Source organism: Choloepus didactylus, chromosome X, assembly GCF_015220235.1.
Source record: "Choloepus didactylus isolate mChoDid1 chromosome X, mChoDid1.pri, whole genome shotgun sequence".
Classification (NCBI taxonomy): Eukaryota; Metazoa; Chordata; class Mammalia; order Pilosa; family Megalonychidae; genus Choloepus; species Choloepus didactylus.
In genome coordinates, this window is record NC_051334.1 from 185084502 (window position 1) to 185100981 (window position 16480).

Below are 16480 nucleotides of genomic sequence, written 5' to 3' on the forward strand. Positions count from 1 at the left end.
GAGAACGCTGTATTTTTTACGTGATCTTTCTGTAAATCTATAACTTCTCTAATTAAAAAAATTAAATTAAGAAAGCAATTCCATCCCAAAAGAAAAAAAAATGTAGCTTTTTATTTTCTTTCTTACAAGACAATATCACCATTTACTTGGAGAAAAAAGCATTTTCAAATACACATCTTTTAAGCCAAACTGATTTTCATTTCTTTTTTTATCATATTGTATTTTGGTCAGCATTCATAAGTGAGATTGCCTGCACTAAAAGAATCCAGAAGGTAGCAAATAGTTTAACAATGAGGCTTTTCAAAATACATCATTCCTCTATAATCTGTGATTCTCAGGTCTTACCAACCTAGGCATAAAGTCACAAAAGCAGTCAGATACGAGGATTTCTCTGCCTCTGCCTCCATACTATTCTGAAGAACACATGACCCCTTCAGTTCCTCAAAAATGCTTCTGATGGGTTCCCGGGCTGTGCTTCACATATTCTCCTAAAATCAGCATTCTTGGCTACTACGGCATTTCCTATTTCTCCGTTCTCTGTACCAATATCTCCTATCACTAAAACCATGCTGCTGCTGACAAGCAGAAGCACCCCTGCCAATGCTTCTGTCCTCCAATTAGACCACTGCTGCTCCTGATGTCCACTAGCATCAGCATGGATGCTCATGCTCATTGCTGAAGGTACTGCAATGAATGAACTGGAAATTCACCCTTCCATCATCATTAAAGTAGCTGGTGTCCTCTCCATTATTGAAAGATCTTGGGCCCAAAGCAATTAATGCCTTTTATCGACAGTTGTCCAGCTTAATGAAGTCTTTGACTGCTTCTTTTACATCTAGATCTCAGGCATAAGGCCATGGGTTCTGGGACTGGGACACATTCTGAGTGACTGATATGGTACCATGCTTAGAATCACTCCTATCCTGTGCTGGCCTCTGTCCATGAAATACATGTGCTTAGTCTTTCTACTCCAAGTATGTTCTTTCCTAGTAGGCTTCTCATGCCTCATGTACAATAGACTTGTGGTAGGCCTTTCCTCCATCAGCTTCTGGACATGCCTAAATTCCAGCTGTAAAAATACCTTAGGCTCATACCAGTGCATGTGGATCCCACTCATTTTAACTGTAGTTGCTGTTAATTAAATATGAATGCTTATTTTGTCAAATAATGATTTTTTTCTCCCAACATCTCCTTAGTATTTTTTAATGAACTTCAATTTTGCTTAATGTTAACATTTTAAATAACTGTGGTACATTTGTCACAATGTCAGTATGTTACTATTAACAAAACTATAGACTTTATCCAGAGTTCACTAGCTTTTCCACCACTGTCCTTTTTCTCTTCCAAGATCCATCCAGGATGCCACATTGCATTTTGCCCCCATGTCTCCTTAGTCTCCTCTGAATTTTGACAGTTCTTTGGTCTTTCCTTGTTCTCTTAATTTTTAAATGGCTGATATATTTCTATCTGAGTTACAAAGGAAGAGTCTGCCTAGGTACTAAAGGTTATGGAAAATATGTCTCCCCATTAATTCTAAGAAGGCATATTTGTCAAAGAGAGGAGCAAGAAAGCTCTAGAATGCACCTTTATAATATAATAATCACATATATCTAAGGATGGACTTTCCTTGTCTTCCCCAAAGAAGCAATATTCTCATAAAGGCCAGGAGCAAACATCTCCACACTTTATCTATACCCTCTGCTCTGTCGACCAATTTGCAGTTGTGAGCCAGGGGTTCTGCAGCTAATGTTGACTCTCCCAGACCTGCTCCCTGACACCACTGTGAGCTAGCTGCATCTCTGCCACCATTCTCATCTTTTTCTTCCAAAAGAAACCCAGTTTTGTTTAGGGCAGCAATGTGCCCAGCTAAAACACAACAGTCCTCAGGCTTCCTTGCAGTGTAGCCATGTAACATCACCCCAGCCAATGAGATGGAAGCAGAAGTTATCTGATGGGGCTTCAGAGACAGCTATTATTTTCCTAATTAAACAAACAAAAAAGGAACAGCTGGCATGTGCCTTTTGCACTCATCTCTTCCCCCCTTTTCCTGTGTAAAATGTAAATTGAAGGCTGGAGAAGGAGCAGTCAGCTTGTGATCATGAGGACAGGGACCATGGATCGAGGACAGTGAGTGGGAAAGAGAAAGAGATGCCATACCAGCCCTGTACTGCCTGTATCCAGACTTCTTACTACATGAGAATACTAAAATGAATAGAATAGAGCAGAACAGAACAGAACAGAACAGAACAGACCAGACCAGAACAGAACAGAATAGAATAGAACAGAATAGAATAGAATAGAATAACAGAACAGAATAGAGTAGAATAGAATAGAATAGAATAATAAAACAGATCCCTTACTTGTTTAGGTCAACATTTGTCAGATATACATGAGATGTAATCAAATGTAGTCATACCAATACACAGAGCCACACTTGCAATATGTGCTGACCCAGAACACGCAATAGACAGCAATAAGAATGGTCAGTAAGTATTCTGAATAATCTCTGAGAAATCAAGGAAGATGAGGAAAATTCCATAAAATTGGAGATAGACAATATAGAGTATATTCCACATTTCAAAAAGGAAATACAGACCTCTGAGCTTAGTCGATTCCTGGAAAAATTCTAAAATGCAATCCTTACTGAACAAATTCACACTTCCAAAGGGCTTTGCTTACTGCCCTTTGATAAACTCTGATCATTGAGCCCAAATGAGTGATCAAACCAAGGTCCATTGCTGTTTAGAAAAAGTCCCCTGTCCTGGAATGAAAAGCTCTTCTTTGACATGACTCCCAGGGGAATGAATCTCCCTGGCAACAAAGGTCACAGCTCCCAAGAATGAGCCTGGCCCTGGCATCGAGGGATTGAAAAAGCCTACTTGACCAAAAGTGGGGAAAGAAAGGTAACAAAATAAAGTTTCAGTGGCTAAGAGATCTCAAATAGAGTTGAGAGGCTATCCTAGAGGTTTCTCTTATACAAGATCCAGCTAGATATCCCAAATGGCTGCAGTATGCAATGTCCTTACCAACAGTAGTCCCAAAATACTTAGGTCCCTTTTTGAGATTCTATAAAAGATTCACTCACTAAGTTTTATTTCTCTGAAACTTAAATCCACCAGAGTGTTTCTATGCCAGACAAGTCCTAGAACCCAGAGGCAACAGCCTCTTTAAGAACAACAATCAGATGCAGCCTCCTTCCCCATAATGTCAACACCCCCTTTCAATATGAACAAGTTAGGGTGGTCACTGCCTAGACACCCCTGAAGATAGAGTAAGTGATTAAACAAGAATTAACAAAGGATGACGAATATTGAAACTTTGTGTGTGTGTGTGTGTGTGTGTGTGTGTGTGTGTGTGTGTGTATTAGATGCTAGGGTATTAGTCTAGCTAGAATGAAATAACTGAAATGGCGGAACTGTAACCTATAACATTGTTTGAAATTTGCTCTAGAGCTATTCGTTGAATTGTACTTTGAAACTTAGCACTTCTGTGTATATATCCTATATTTCACAATAAGGAAAGAACTGAAACTGTGGAACTGTAACCCATAATATTTTTTGAAATTACCTATATAACTGCTTGTCGAGCTGTATTCTGAAAGTTAACACTTTTCTGTACATATGTTGTATTTGACAATAATGGGAAGAACTGAAATTGTGGAACTGTAACCCATAACATTCTTTGAAATTTACTACTTGCTAAATCATAATTTGAAAGTTATCACCGTTATGTATGTATGTTAAAGTTCACAATAAAAAAATGCATTAAAAAGCTCTTTTTGGAGCTCTCCTTGATGTGGGATGAATAAGCCAGCCACGTGTTCTGCACCCCGGGGTGAGGCAAAGTTCTGCATGGGTTTACAGATGATGACAACACATGCAGGGGGTTAGATTCTCAATCAATTTCGAACATCATTGATATAGCCAATACTATATACAGACACTGGGTAGCTCTTTACATAGATTAGCTCACTTACTATTAGAAACACCTGATGAGGTATATACTACTATTAATACCTATTTTACAGATAAGAAAACTGCAGCACAGAGAGATCAAGTAACTTGCCCAGGAAAGCTGTCTAAGAAGGGGCCTCTTATGCCTAGTTTAGAAAAACTTTATGAAACTGTCTTAATTTTCCAAAGCTGCTATGTCAAATACTCACAGTTTCAGAGGTCAGAAATTCAAATCAAAGCATTGGCTAGAAGACTTGCTTCCTCTTGGGGATGGTAGTGTTCTGGCTGACTGAGAATCCTTGGGTTCCTGGGCTTTCCATCACATGGTGATGTCCTCTCCTTTCTCTTCCTAGCCTCCTGCTCCTCCCTGCGGCTTTTCCTGACTCTGATGGATTTCTTCTGTTTATAAAGGACTCCAGTAATCTGGATTAAGGTCTACCTGCATTCAGTTGCGCCATACCTTAACTAAAATAACATCTTCAAGAGGTCCTATCTAAAATGGGTTCAAATACATAGGGACATGGAATAAGATTTAGAACATGTCTAAGTTGGGGTACATAATTCAACTGACCGCACTCTCCTTTGGCTGTTTCCATCTCTGCAGCACCCAAAGACTGCTACAGCTCTCACCTCCTGGAAACTTACCCTTTTCTCACGCTATTAGCCACTGTCACTTTGAACTTACACATAATCAACATTCCCTCTGTATCTTAATACGTGTGTAAAGAATGGCAATCAGCAAAGCTCTAGTTCTTAGTGAAGTCCAAAGACAATAGGGGAGACCAAAAAAAGACATTAGAGGAAACCGAAGCCTCTGTCACATATAGCTACAGCAAACATTCAATTCAGCTCAAATTCTGGGCATATTATCATAAATCTTCACACTAAAAGCTTGATTACCTCAGTTTCTTTTCCCAGATACATCATGTCTGGTTGTCAACAAAAATTACAACACATGCCAAAAGGCAAGAAAAATACATAGTATGAACACACAAAGCAAGCAGTAGAACCAGACGCAGATATGACATAGATGTTGGAATTACCATACAAAGAATTTAAAATTACTATGAATCACCTATTAAGGACTTTAATGGAAAAAGTAGACAACATGAAAAAACAGATAGATAACGCAAACAGAGAGATGGAAATTCTAAGAAGGAATCAAAAGTAAATGTTAGAAATAAAACACACTGTAATGGAAATAAACAATGTCTTTGATGGGCTTATCAGTAGATTGGACATGGCAGAGAAAACAATCAGTAAGCTTGAAAATACATCAATAGAAACATCCCAAACTGAAATGCAAAGAGAAAAGAGAACAGAAAAAAATGGAACAGAATATCCAAGAACTGTGGGCCAATTACAAAAGGTGTAACATATACATAATAGGAATACCAAAAGGAGAAAGACAGAAAAAAGAGCAGAAGAAATATTTGTAATAATAAAGGCTGATCATTTTCTAAAATTAAACATACACAACAAATCACAGTTCTAAGAAGCTCAGAGAACACCAGGAAGGATAAATTCAAAGACGTTCATGAGTTGTTTTTGTTTGTTTGTTTTGTTTTGTTTTTTTCCATCACAGTGAGGTACTGGAGAGTTGGCAGCAACCTAGATGCCCATAGTTAGGGAAAGCTATAAGTAAAATTGACAGAATACTCAGCAGCAGTTAGAAGCAACAAACTAGATGTGTACACAGCAATGTGGATATAGCTCAGAAACATAGTGTTATGTGTGAAAATTGGGAAACAGAGACTTACAGTCCAATACCATTTCTGTAAATGCAAAGAGCATACATAAAACCCTACATGTCTTAAATTATCAATGATCTATCGCAAACACGTTGCTGCAGATGCCTAGAAGAAGAACGAGAATGGGAATCGAGGAAGACAAGGAAAAATAATATAAACCATATTAAATAATATCAACAAGAGAGGATCCTTGCAGGGACTGATGATGACAATGTGCAGAGAATTGAGGAGCAAAATTAACTCTCTTCTCCTGAGGTAAAATAACTAGCTAACAGAAATCCAGGTGATAACGCTAAGGGGCAAGGGTATTCTAGGGCTCAGGAAGCATGTGCATCAAAGTGTATCACAGGTTCAGAAAACAGCACTACATTCAGTATAGCATGTAAGAAAGGTAATTGTGAATAGCTGATACATTTGAAAGCACTGGGTAAATTGAACAGCACTCTACACATGAAAAGTATAATCATTCTAATCAACATGTCCCTTTTTACTACATTGGGGTTCAAGATAATGCTCTGCTCCCATCCAGCCAGGAGGTCATTCCTCAAAGAGTGTGGCCTTTGGATCAGCTGCTTCAAAGCTGGAGGTCCCGCAGCACTGACGCTGCTACTCTGGCTGGGAGTGGGGTGGGAAAGAATCTGGAGGCCCAAGGATGCCTTCCATTCTGGGACACCTGCCTGGGGCAGTTCTGTGCCATCCATCTGCCAGTTAACACACCCCTCACATTCCAGCTCCATTCATTTCCCCTTCCCTGGCCACCCGCCCCCGATTCCAGACTAGATCATATCCCACTATCATAGGTGAACACATTCTTTATAGCCCCTATCACAGTTGCAACTCCACCTTTGCTTCTCTGATCATTGGACTTTTATGTCCATCTAGGTTCCAAGTTCAATGCTGGCAATCTTTTTTATTGTTGTTCACCAATGCATTCCTAGCACTCAGCACAGTGCTTGCTACACAGTAGACGCTCAATAAACCTCTGGGTTGCATTCAAGCGTCCCAGACAAAGGGAGTACTTGTCAGGTGGATCCAAGCACTGCGCAGAGGTAACAGTGAGAAAGCCGGGATTTTTTCTACTGTAAGGAGTAAAGAGCAGGAGGGGTGTGGGGAACTGCAAGTTAACAGGTTGTGCAGGGCCCCTGTACATAGATCAGCTGTGTGACAAACATACCCACCACACCCTCTGGTACTGGGTGCTACACTAGGGGCGGAAGCGAACTGTAAAACATCAACTGATTGAGGCATTCTTTTCTTTTTTTTAAAATGTCAAGTAAAAGAATGAAACTAATTGAAGGAAGGGGGGTTATGTGGGTCAAGGCTGGGTCTGAGGGAGGTGTAAAATTCCCAGAGGTCCTGACAGAATCCATTGCCCCTCAATGGATTGTGGGGATATCAGCCCCAGGTTAGCCCAGATTCTAAAAGAAGAGTTGGTGGGCGTTACTCTCATTCCTCTGCCTCTGAGGATCACAGAAGCCTGGGTTAACATGCTTGCCACTGCCAGCAGTTCAACGTTTGCTTCAATCTTATTCTTGTCCCCCACTCCGCCTCCAGCTCAATCAAGCTTGGCATTACTTAAAACATAAAATAAATCAACCCATTCACCTCCAACCCAGAATGCAGTCGAGAGCTCCAAGGGGTCCCTTCCCACGCATCCGTATGCCCCTCTACGGAAAGGGGCGCTCTGGCAAAGCGGCACGACCTCCACAGCCCATCACCGCTCTTCCCGCATTCCCGCCTTCCCGCCTTTGGCCATTCCCAGTGTCCGCCCACCCTACCTGGGGCCCGGAACCCCGGCCGGTTCACAGCATCGCGCATGCGCGCGTGCTCCGGGCCGCCCGAAGGAAAAGGGCGGGGCCGAGGGGCCAAACCCACGGGGGGAGGGGCGGCGCCGGTCACGTGAGGCCGTTTGACTGTTTACACGCCGAGTATCTTGGGCGTTCGGCCTCAGTCAGGCGTTGGGCTCCGTTTCGGTTTCACTTCCGGTGAGGGGCCGCCTCGGAGGAGCTGGTGGTGGAAGTGCGGGGCTCCAGTGGCGCTTTCTACAAGGTACTTGGCTCTTGGGCAGGCCCCATCGTCAGCCTCCCTTCCCTCCCTTTTCTTCTCTGCCTCGGCGGGAGGCAGGCCTGGGGCCCTCTTCCCGAGCCTGGCGCCCAAGGGCCGGGGCGCGCTCAGCGGGATCTTGTTCGGTAGGGAAGGTCTGGACTCGGGGCCTGCAGGATGCCCCTGAGTTCCGCTCCTTCTCCTGCGAGAGGCCCCGGCGCCTGGAGGAAGGAGAAACGGACGGGGAGAAGGCTCCCTTTCGGGCCAAAGCCGCCCTGCCAGGGAGAGCTGGGGGTGGGCCCGGCGGGCGGCAGGTACAAGATCCCGGCGGAAAGGGCCAGAATTCGCGCGAAGTGACGGTGAAGGCTTATTTCTCTTTTTCCTGAATATCCTCACCCAGTGGGATCCAGGCCCGATGTGTGGGTAGTTGTTGAGGAGCGGGGAGCGCTTCGATCGGGCTGCCTCTTGCCTCGCAAAGAGGTTTTAAGGTCTTCTTTGGCTTCTCTTTTCCAGTCCAGCATTCGGATTTCGGAGAGCTCCGCTGTTCTGGGTAAGGGGTGTGAGATAAGAGTAGTAAAAAGCTGTAGTCAGTACCAAATCACAGTGGCAACTGATTTTTAGTGGTCTTTTTTTGTGGCTTTCGGAAGAGATTTTTAGACTCCAGAGTTTCAGGAAGACCCTAACATATCTGGGCAATGCATTGCAGAAGAAGTTGGTCATCTTTCGCCTTCGCGGCCCCCCCCCCCCGTTTCCTTTTTCTTTTTTAAAGTGGGTGAATTCAGGAATACAGATGCTTCAGCATCTAAAAACATTAGCAACTCTACTGGTCACTTTAAAAGAAACTGAAGTCCCCAAAGACCTGAATATATGCCATGAAACTTCAGGATTAATTGGGAGTATGTTATTAGTAGGGAATTTTTTAAACCCGGGTGCTTGGAAATACTTGTTTTGTGCTCTAAATTAAGTATTTGACTATTTTCTCTTTGCATTTGTAAGGCTGCAGAGGACTGTTTTGTGTAGGTTTTAAATAGACATTAATGATTTTACTGTTTTTTTTGTAAGTTAGGTCATTGTGGATCAGCTAGTATGTTACATTTTTAAAAAGCAGCATTAAAATAATATTTTGATGTATCAATAATGCATTTGTTGGTATGTATTTACTGTAGATCTGTTAATCTATAAATTTTCATTTCAGCTTGGATATATCTGTATAACTTCTGTAATATCCCACCTTTCTACAGTATTTTGTTAATAGATGGTGTACATGGAAGGAAGCATGGAAAATAGTTATTGCCATTGTCCAACAAAATTCATAAGTTGATTCTAGGAAAACTCTAACATTTCAAACTGGACGTGTTTGGCCATAGGAAAGCAGACAGTTGACTTAGATTATTTAACATATATGTTTACCAATTTAACAGAGGCATTTGGAGAAAGATATGGTTCATAAATGAGTAAGGTGGTATACTCCAGTTTTGCTGTGAAAGGAGGTTGAAACAACCCAGCGTTTATATTCTTAACAGAATCTCACCAATATAAAAACTGTTTCGGTTGACTCTGCATCAAAATTTTGGTTGCATTTATTTTGGTAATCCATTACTTCTGGTTATTTTGTGTACAGTAGTTCTGGTTCCTGAATTTGTAGTTTTGTCACTAGATTTGTAGAGCTAACCATACTATACTTATAAGTGGGATCTAATGATTGAGCAGTATTCTAATTGATGTTTGATATCACCTTATGTTGGGCACCACTCTTGTCTTTTAGTGGGGTTTGCTTGCCTGCTAAAGGGGGCAAGTAGCATATCCTGGTCTTGAAGGATTTATTGTTCTCTTCCAGCAACACATGATTTGCTCCAATGACTTTTGCTTACAAACCGAGTGGAATATAAGAAATGCCTTCTATCTTTGCTGTTAAGGTTCCCCCCTCCTTGTTTGCTTAGTTTTTGCTTTTTAACAAGGTAGCTTAATTTGAAAGTGAATGTAAAAGAATGGATTGTCCCTTAGTTCCTCAGGGGGAAAGGTAAAACTTGAACAAATGTTTGTAGAGAAATTGCTGTTGTGTTCATTTAATTAAGATTTAAATTTAAGAGAACCTCAAATGATCTGTATTGGTGAAAAAATGTTTCTGTAATGAAAAAGGTGTCTATTTTTATCTGACTCAGAATATTGTGAGTTTTAAAAGTAGAGCAAAAGTAAACAGTTACTTGTTATTATGTCCTAGGGATGGACAGGAAAGATGGGAAATAAAGGCCAATCAAAAATGAACTGTTGTGGAGTAACATGTTGCATTTATGTAGAAAAGTAGGAACGTTGGTCATCAAATTGATAGAAAAGCCTTTAGAAATGACTTCTGTACAATTGAATACAGACTTTTCATTTTCCTACCCACCACATAGCAAAGGACAGTTCTCCATCTTCTGAGTACATGGTCCAAGTTTGTGATATAAACTAGATAGCTTATGTGTTGGTAACAGTTTTATTTTTTCTCTAGAAAATGAAAGTTCAGGATTCAGAATTAACCTTGAAATCCAAACTCTTAAGATTGTTACAGTTCACTGTATTTTTCCCCTGGTATTTATTAAAAATTTGAAAATGAGAGTTACTAATTATCAGTGCCACTGCTTTTATGCTTACGTATTTCTTTGACTTAGAAAAAATCATGTGTACCACTTATAGTTTACATTATTTAAGACATGATGACACTTTGAATTATACCTCACAAAATCTTTACAAAGAATTTCCTAAACAAATAATGTTGAAATAAGATCTTTATTCTAGGGGCATCTGCCCAAAGTAGTGTAGTTTCTTTGGACTGGAAGTTTTGATGTGTTGAGAATAGTAATGAATTAACTCCATTTTAGAAATAAAATGAATGTAACTCCAATGTGAATGTACTAATATATCTTAAGTTCCTAGGTTTTGTGTACCAGTATGAAAATAGTATGTTGGAAACATAAGATGAAAGCCTTTTTAATTTTCTGAAAATACAGTGGCTGATACTTGATTTATAATTTTTATGTGGTATGATTATGCTAGATTGCATTTTTATTATACTTTAATATATCTTATACTTTTAAGTTTGGTATCTGAGGACAGAGAATTCCATTCAGTGAGTAGTATTACAGTAGCTAGCAGCTAAATATGATTAAATGAACAATCAAGGGGATTTTTTTTTAAGTAAATATATTAGTGGCCTAAAATGTCATTTTTGCTACATGAGCTTATAGAATCACTGTTTTTCTAGAAATCAAACTTGCATGAAGCAGTATTCACGTTTTCTCTCGTCTTTGCATACAGATGTTATTTTTTACTTCGAGGAAGCGAATTACTCAGTTCAACCACATTTTTTTTTTTTTCCCTTCCAGAGTCTATACCTTTTTGGTATTATTATCTTTGTGGAAGCAGTGATTTATTTTTTCTTTCCCCCTTTTGAACTGTGCATTTTCCAGCTTTTTACTCAAGTCTTTCTTGGTATTCTGATAACCTCCAAATTATTAGCTATGTGCAAAATTCGGTGGCATAGTGATCAGATTTGTTTGATACCTGCCCACTATGAGAATGTGCTCCCTGAGATGACCTACCATCACTATGATAACAGCAGGTGCTGAGTGCTTTCTAGGTGCCAGGCACTGTTCTAGGCACTTTACACCTGCTAACTTGTTTAATCATCCCTCATTAAGTCTTAGGTACTGTTATTCCCATTTTATGGATGAGGATGTTGATGTACAGAAAGGTTAGGTAAGTCATAGAGCTCTTAAGGGTTGGATCTGGGGACTTGAAACCAGACAGTCTGACTCTCTGAAATGATGACATTTGGCTTGAAGAAATTAATTTGATTTGATTTCCTGCTCATTTTTAAATTTCATTGTGACTTTTGATTGTACTTGTTACTATAACATTGCAACAAAAGTTGCAGGTTATGTTACCATTTTTTATTGTTGATACAAAGATGTTATAAAATGTTCAGCTTGTGTATCAGCTTCCTCTTTTTTAACTCTTGCAGCTTCACATACTACGCTATATTCCTATGAATGCTTATTAAAGAAAAATAAAGTTAGAAATCTTTGTCCCTGTATGAAATTTACCATTATGTTGGGAGCTCATAAGAACTGAAGTTCCCAAAGGTTGATTGACGTATTTAATTCTGTTTTCTCCATACTTGGATTCTGTATTGTCTTTGGGTCATGGTGAGCCAGAAAGAGTAGTGTTTGTTTTAGACTTTGTGGTAAATGATCAAATGAAGTCGAGTATTCTGGACATGAGCTGTGGTTGGGGGGACTGTTGATAAATTTTATTGTACTTTTCCCTTTTTGCTTGTTCATTCCCTTATATTGTCAGTGTCTGTGTACAAAGGGTGACAAAATAATAACCAGCTTTATATATGAAGCTTTGGGATTGAATCTTATTTTATTGCATTTCACATGTCCCTATGTCACCTGCATGTTTTCTTTATGTGACATATTTTACAATGTATTAAGTTGCTTATAATGAAAATTATCATAGCACTACCTACACTGTCTTCAGTAAGTTGAGAGAAGCTGGCTGATAATGGCCAGGTGGTGGTTATATTCAGTGGTGGTCAGGGGCTTCCATTGAAACTTCTATGCACAATAACCTCTCTTGTCACCAGCAGTTCATATTTGTGAGACAGGTTACTAAACTAAGAGGTGTGGGGGGAAAGTAGAGGAGTAAGAATTTCCCAAATAGGGATGGACATTCTGTCTCAGTTTTATCAATCCTGGTAAAGTAATGTTTGAATTGAATGTCTGTAGCCATCATGTACTTTGGTAAGTATGATTTTGTGATTGCCTGTTTGGTCCAGTTGCCCTTATGTTGGGGATCCCATAGTGGTTTTTTCTTTTCCTGTTTACTTCCCCTGAAGAGGAGCCTGTCTCAGGTTTTAATTGCACTTTGTCACCTTTCTCAAACCCTAAAGATTTTCACCACTTTTTTTTTCTTCCCAGAGTCTAAACTTTTAATATTTAGTATCTTTGTGGAAGCATCTTTTCTTTTATCCCAATTCTTAAATCTTTTTTAAGAGAATGCTTTTGTTGGGATGTAACTTGCCCAAATGCGAAGAGCATTTATGATTCCACATTTTTATAAAATGTGCCCCTCTCTGCTTTATCTCTCATTTATTTAGTGCCCATTATGCCAGGCATTGCATTGTGCTAGACACTAGACATATGTAATTTCATGATTTTCATGATGACCGGGGTGGGAGGAGGTCCAGTTTCCCATTATCCATTCCTTGCTGGTAGAACCCACTGCTATGTGGTAGAGCTAAGATTTTGGACCCAGGTCTGATTTGCAGCAAAATTCTTAACCACTGAATTTACTGACTCCTATTAGAGCCCTAGCCTCCACTGATAACATATCTCCCTCTGTGCGCTCATTCAAACTCTTTACATCTGCCTTTTGAAACCTCTCAGAAATCCCTTTAGCCTATTCTCTCCCAAACACCAGCTTTGTTTGATGTGGATAGGTAGGGATCACCACAAAGGGGAATGTTACAAGTTGATGGTGGGTGGAGCATTAGTGCTTTAAAGGCCCCAGGGAACAAGGGTAAAAGTGTCAGGGAGAGGGAGGGGTGTGGCCAGAAGGAGAGTTTTTGGAGAAAGTATGATGAGAAGCAGGAAAGTGGAGCCCTTGTTGGAATTGACTGTTTAGTACAAGGCCTTAGGTGTGAATGCATGCAGCCAGAGGCAACCCTATGAGGCTTTTTTAATTTATTTTTTATTCCACTTATTAAAGCATTGTGAAGAAGGTATCGCATGCTTTCTTTATTTGGCTAATATGCAAACTGTGACTGAAAATGACTGATTTTGAAACAATCATGCAAGCATCCACATACAGATAAGCCTCGTTAACTGAAAGACAGTGGCCCTGGTAGGCTCTGGTGATTATTCATGCCATTTCTGGCACTCTACATCTGAAATTGCTTTCAGAGTCTGTACAAGATTTCTTTTTTTTGAATACTTGCAACAGTTGCTAATCTTCCTTTGAGGGACTGTTTGATTTTAGGAAATAGGCAATTGTAGTGAATGAGTGTGATTAAACTCAGAAACAATAACAATTTTTGGCAAAAATAAAAAAAAATCTTTGAGTGTGATTAAACTCAGAAACAATAACCATTTTTGGCAAAAATAAAAAAAATCCTCCAAAACACTAACTGTTTTGGCAATTAGAAAATATAGAAAGGAAGTCAAGGGACTGACTTTCAGATTGCTTTTAAGGTACTTCTGAAAACAGACCCCTGAATTTTTAAAATGTTTTAAATCTGAGCTGTCCAGTGGAATTTCTGTGATGTTCTCTGTCTGCTCTGTCCACTACGGTTAGCCACAAATCTCATGTGGCTATTGAGCACTTGAAATGTGATGAGTGTGATTGGGAGGCTGACTTATTTTGGTTTCATTTTAATTTAAAAGTAAATAGGCACATGTGATCAGTGTCTGCCATGGTGGATACTGCAGTTTTAGGAAATGCCAACAGTATTGGAAAGCCTCCTGATTTATTGCAAACAGTTCTTCACCCAGCGGTAACAAGGTTCTATTAGCTGACTAAAGGGCATAACATTTTTAGTATATGATATGCAGTAAGGAACAAATGCTAATTACTGCCAAGACATGCAAACATTATAAAATTTAGACAAGGATGAAAACAGAAGTAATGGCCCTTCCTGCTAAATAAGGGGTCACCTCCAAATAAGAGTCTTGCTTTTGGTCATTAATCTAATCCCACCCCCCAAAAGCAAATTATTAATATTGTATTAGCCATTGTGTAAAGACAAGAAAGAAATGAGGAAGGGGGATCTGTTCTTTCCATTCTCCATAATTTTTAGGACATAGTCTATGAAATTTAAGAACCTAAGAGTTTTAGGTTTTAATGCATTGGAATAACTAGAAGTAAATACCTGAAACTATCAGACTGCAACCCAGTAGCCTGGACTCTTAAAGATGATTGTATAGCAATGTAGCTTACAAGGGGTGACAGTGTGATTGTGAAAGCCTTGTGGATCACACTCCCGTTATCCAATGTATGGATCGATGAGTAGAAAAATGGGGACAAAAAACTTAAGTGAAGAATGGGGTGGGAGGGGTGTTCTTCTTTACTTTTATATTTTATTCTTATTTTCACTTTTTCTGGTACAAGGAAAATGTTCAAAGAATAGATTGGGGTGATGAATGCACAACTGTATGATGGGACTGTGAATAATTGTACACTTTGGATGATTGTTTGGTATGTGAATATATCTCAATAAAATTGAATTTAAAAAAAAGAACCTAAGAGTGACCAATTCCTGCAACTTTAACGCAAAATCAAAGCCTCTGTTGCTGTTGAAAAAACAGTGAGACAAATAACCTGTTAGAGTGCTGGGGGCAAGATCAAAATGATAGGAAGAAAATATGGATTCCCTCCCCCTTTAAACCAGCAACTAAGGATATATATACATGTTTAACTTAAAAATAATAATTTAACTCATCTTAATAAGCCATCTTGGGTAGCAGAATATCTGGATGCCATTATAGGCCACTTTGATCTTTTTAAAGACATTATATAGACCAATTAGTTTACCAAGACATATGCATAGAGTCATTTGCTTGTTTAACACATTTATTGAGTATCTACTAGATGCTAGAAATTGTGCCAGGTACTAAAGTAATGGTCTTAATCTGAGCTATTCATCTTTACTCCTAATTCTGTTCTTCCAGTCTTTATCTCAGTTGGTGGCACCACCCTGCCCCTCAATCTAGAAAATGTGGTGTCATACTTGATTTCTCTCCCACATACTCAACATCCAACTGGTCTTGGTTCCTGCTAACTTTAATTTATGAATATCTCATATCCCTTTCCTCCTGTCTATCTATGACCACTGCCTTAGTTACAATCCTTTATCATCTCCCCTGGAATATTTCAAAGTTTCTAAGCTGGTTTCCCTGCCTTCAGTGTTATCCTTCCATATAGCCACCAGTGACAATCTAAAATGACAATCTAACCATGTTATGCCCCAGCCTGGAAAATCCTTTGGTTTCCCACCACTTACCTATAGAATAAAGGCCCAGTTTTTAACAGGACTTACTTAAGGCCTTCTAATCTGGTCCCTCCCCAGTCTCCAATTTTAAATTCTGCACTATGCTGTATGTCCCTACAACAGCAAATGACTTATTTTTTATTGAGATATAATTCATGCCATACAGTTTACCTATTTAAAGTGTACAATTCAGTGGTTTTTAGTATATTCATAAAGTTGTGCATCCAGCACCATTATCTAATTCCAGAACATTTTCATTGCCCCTGGCAACCACTAGTCTACGTTCTGTCTATGGATTTGCCTATTCTGGCCATTTCATATAAATGGAAATATACAATATGACACCTTTTGTGTCTGGCTTTTTGTTCACTTAACTGAATAGTATTTGGTTATATGGAGATACTGCATTTTGTTTATATATTTGTATGTTGATGGATATTTGGGTTGTTTCCAGTTCTTGGCTATTATGAATAAAGCTGTTCTGAACATTCATGTACAGGTTTTTTCATGAACTTCAGTTTTCAGATCATCTAGGAATGGAATTGCTGGGTCATATGGTAATTCTATTTTTAACAGTTTTAGGAACTACCAGATTGTTTTCCAAAACAATTGCACATTTTTATGTTCTCACAAGCAATATATTGAGGATCCAATTTCTTGACATCCTTGCCTACACTTAATGTCCATGTTTTTGTTTTTGT

General features: G+C 39.3%; 1 protein-coding gene across 1 annotated transcript in view; it reads left to right on the forward strand.

The window, feature by feature from the left end:
- Positions 1–2098: 2098 nt before the first annotated feature.
- Positions 2099–16480, forward strand: part of FMR1 (FMRP translational regulator 1) — a 50424-nt gene continuing 36042 nt past the window's right edge. The window contains 4 exon segments of the mRNA XM_037820935.1: positions 2099–2127; positions 7382–7603; positions 7656–8106; positions 8261–8297. Coding sequence (XP_037676863.1) covers positions 2099–2127; positions 7382–7603; positions 7656–8106; positions 8261–8297 — 739 coding nt within the window.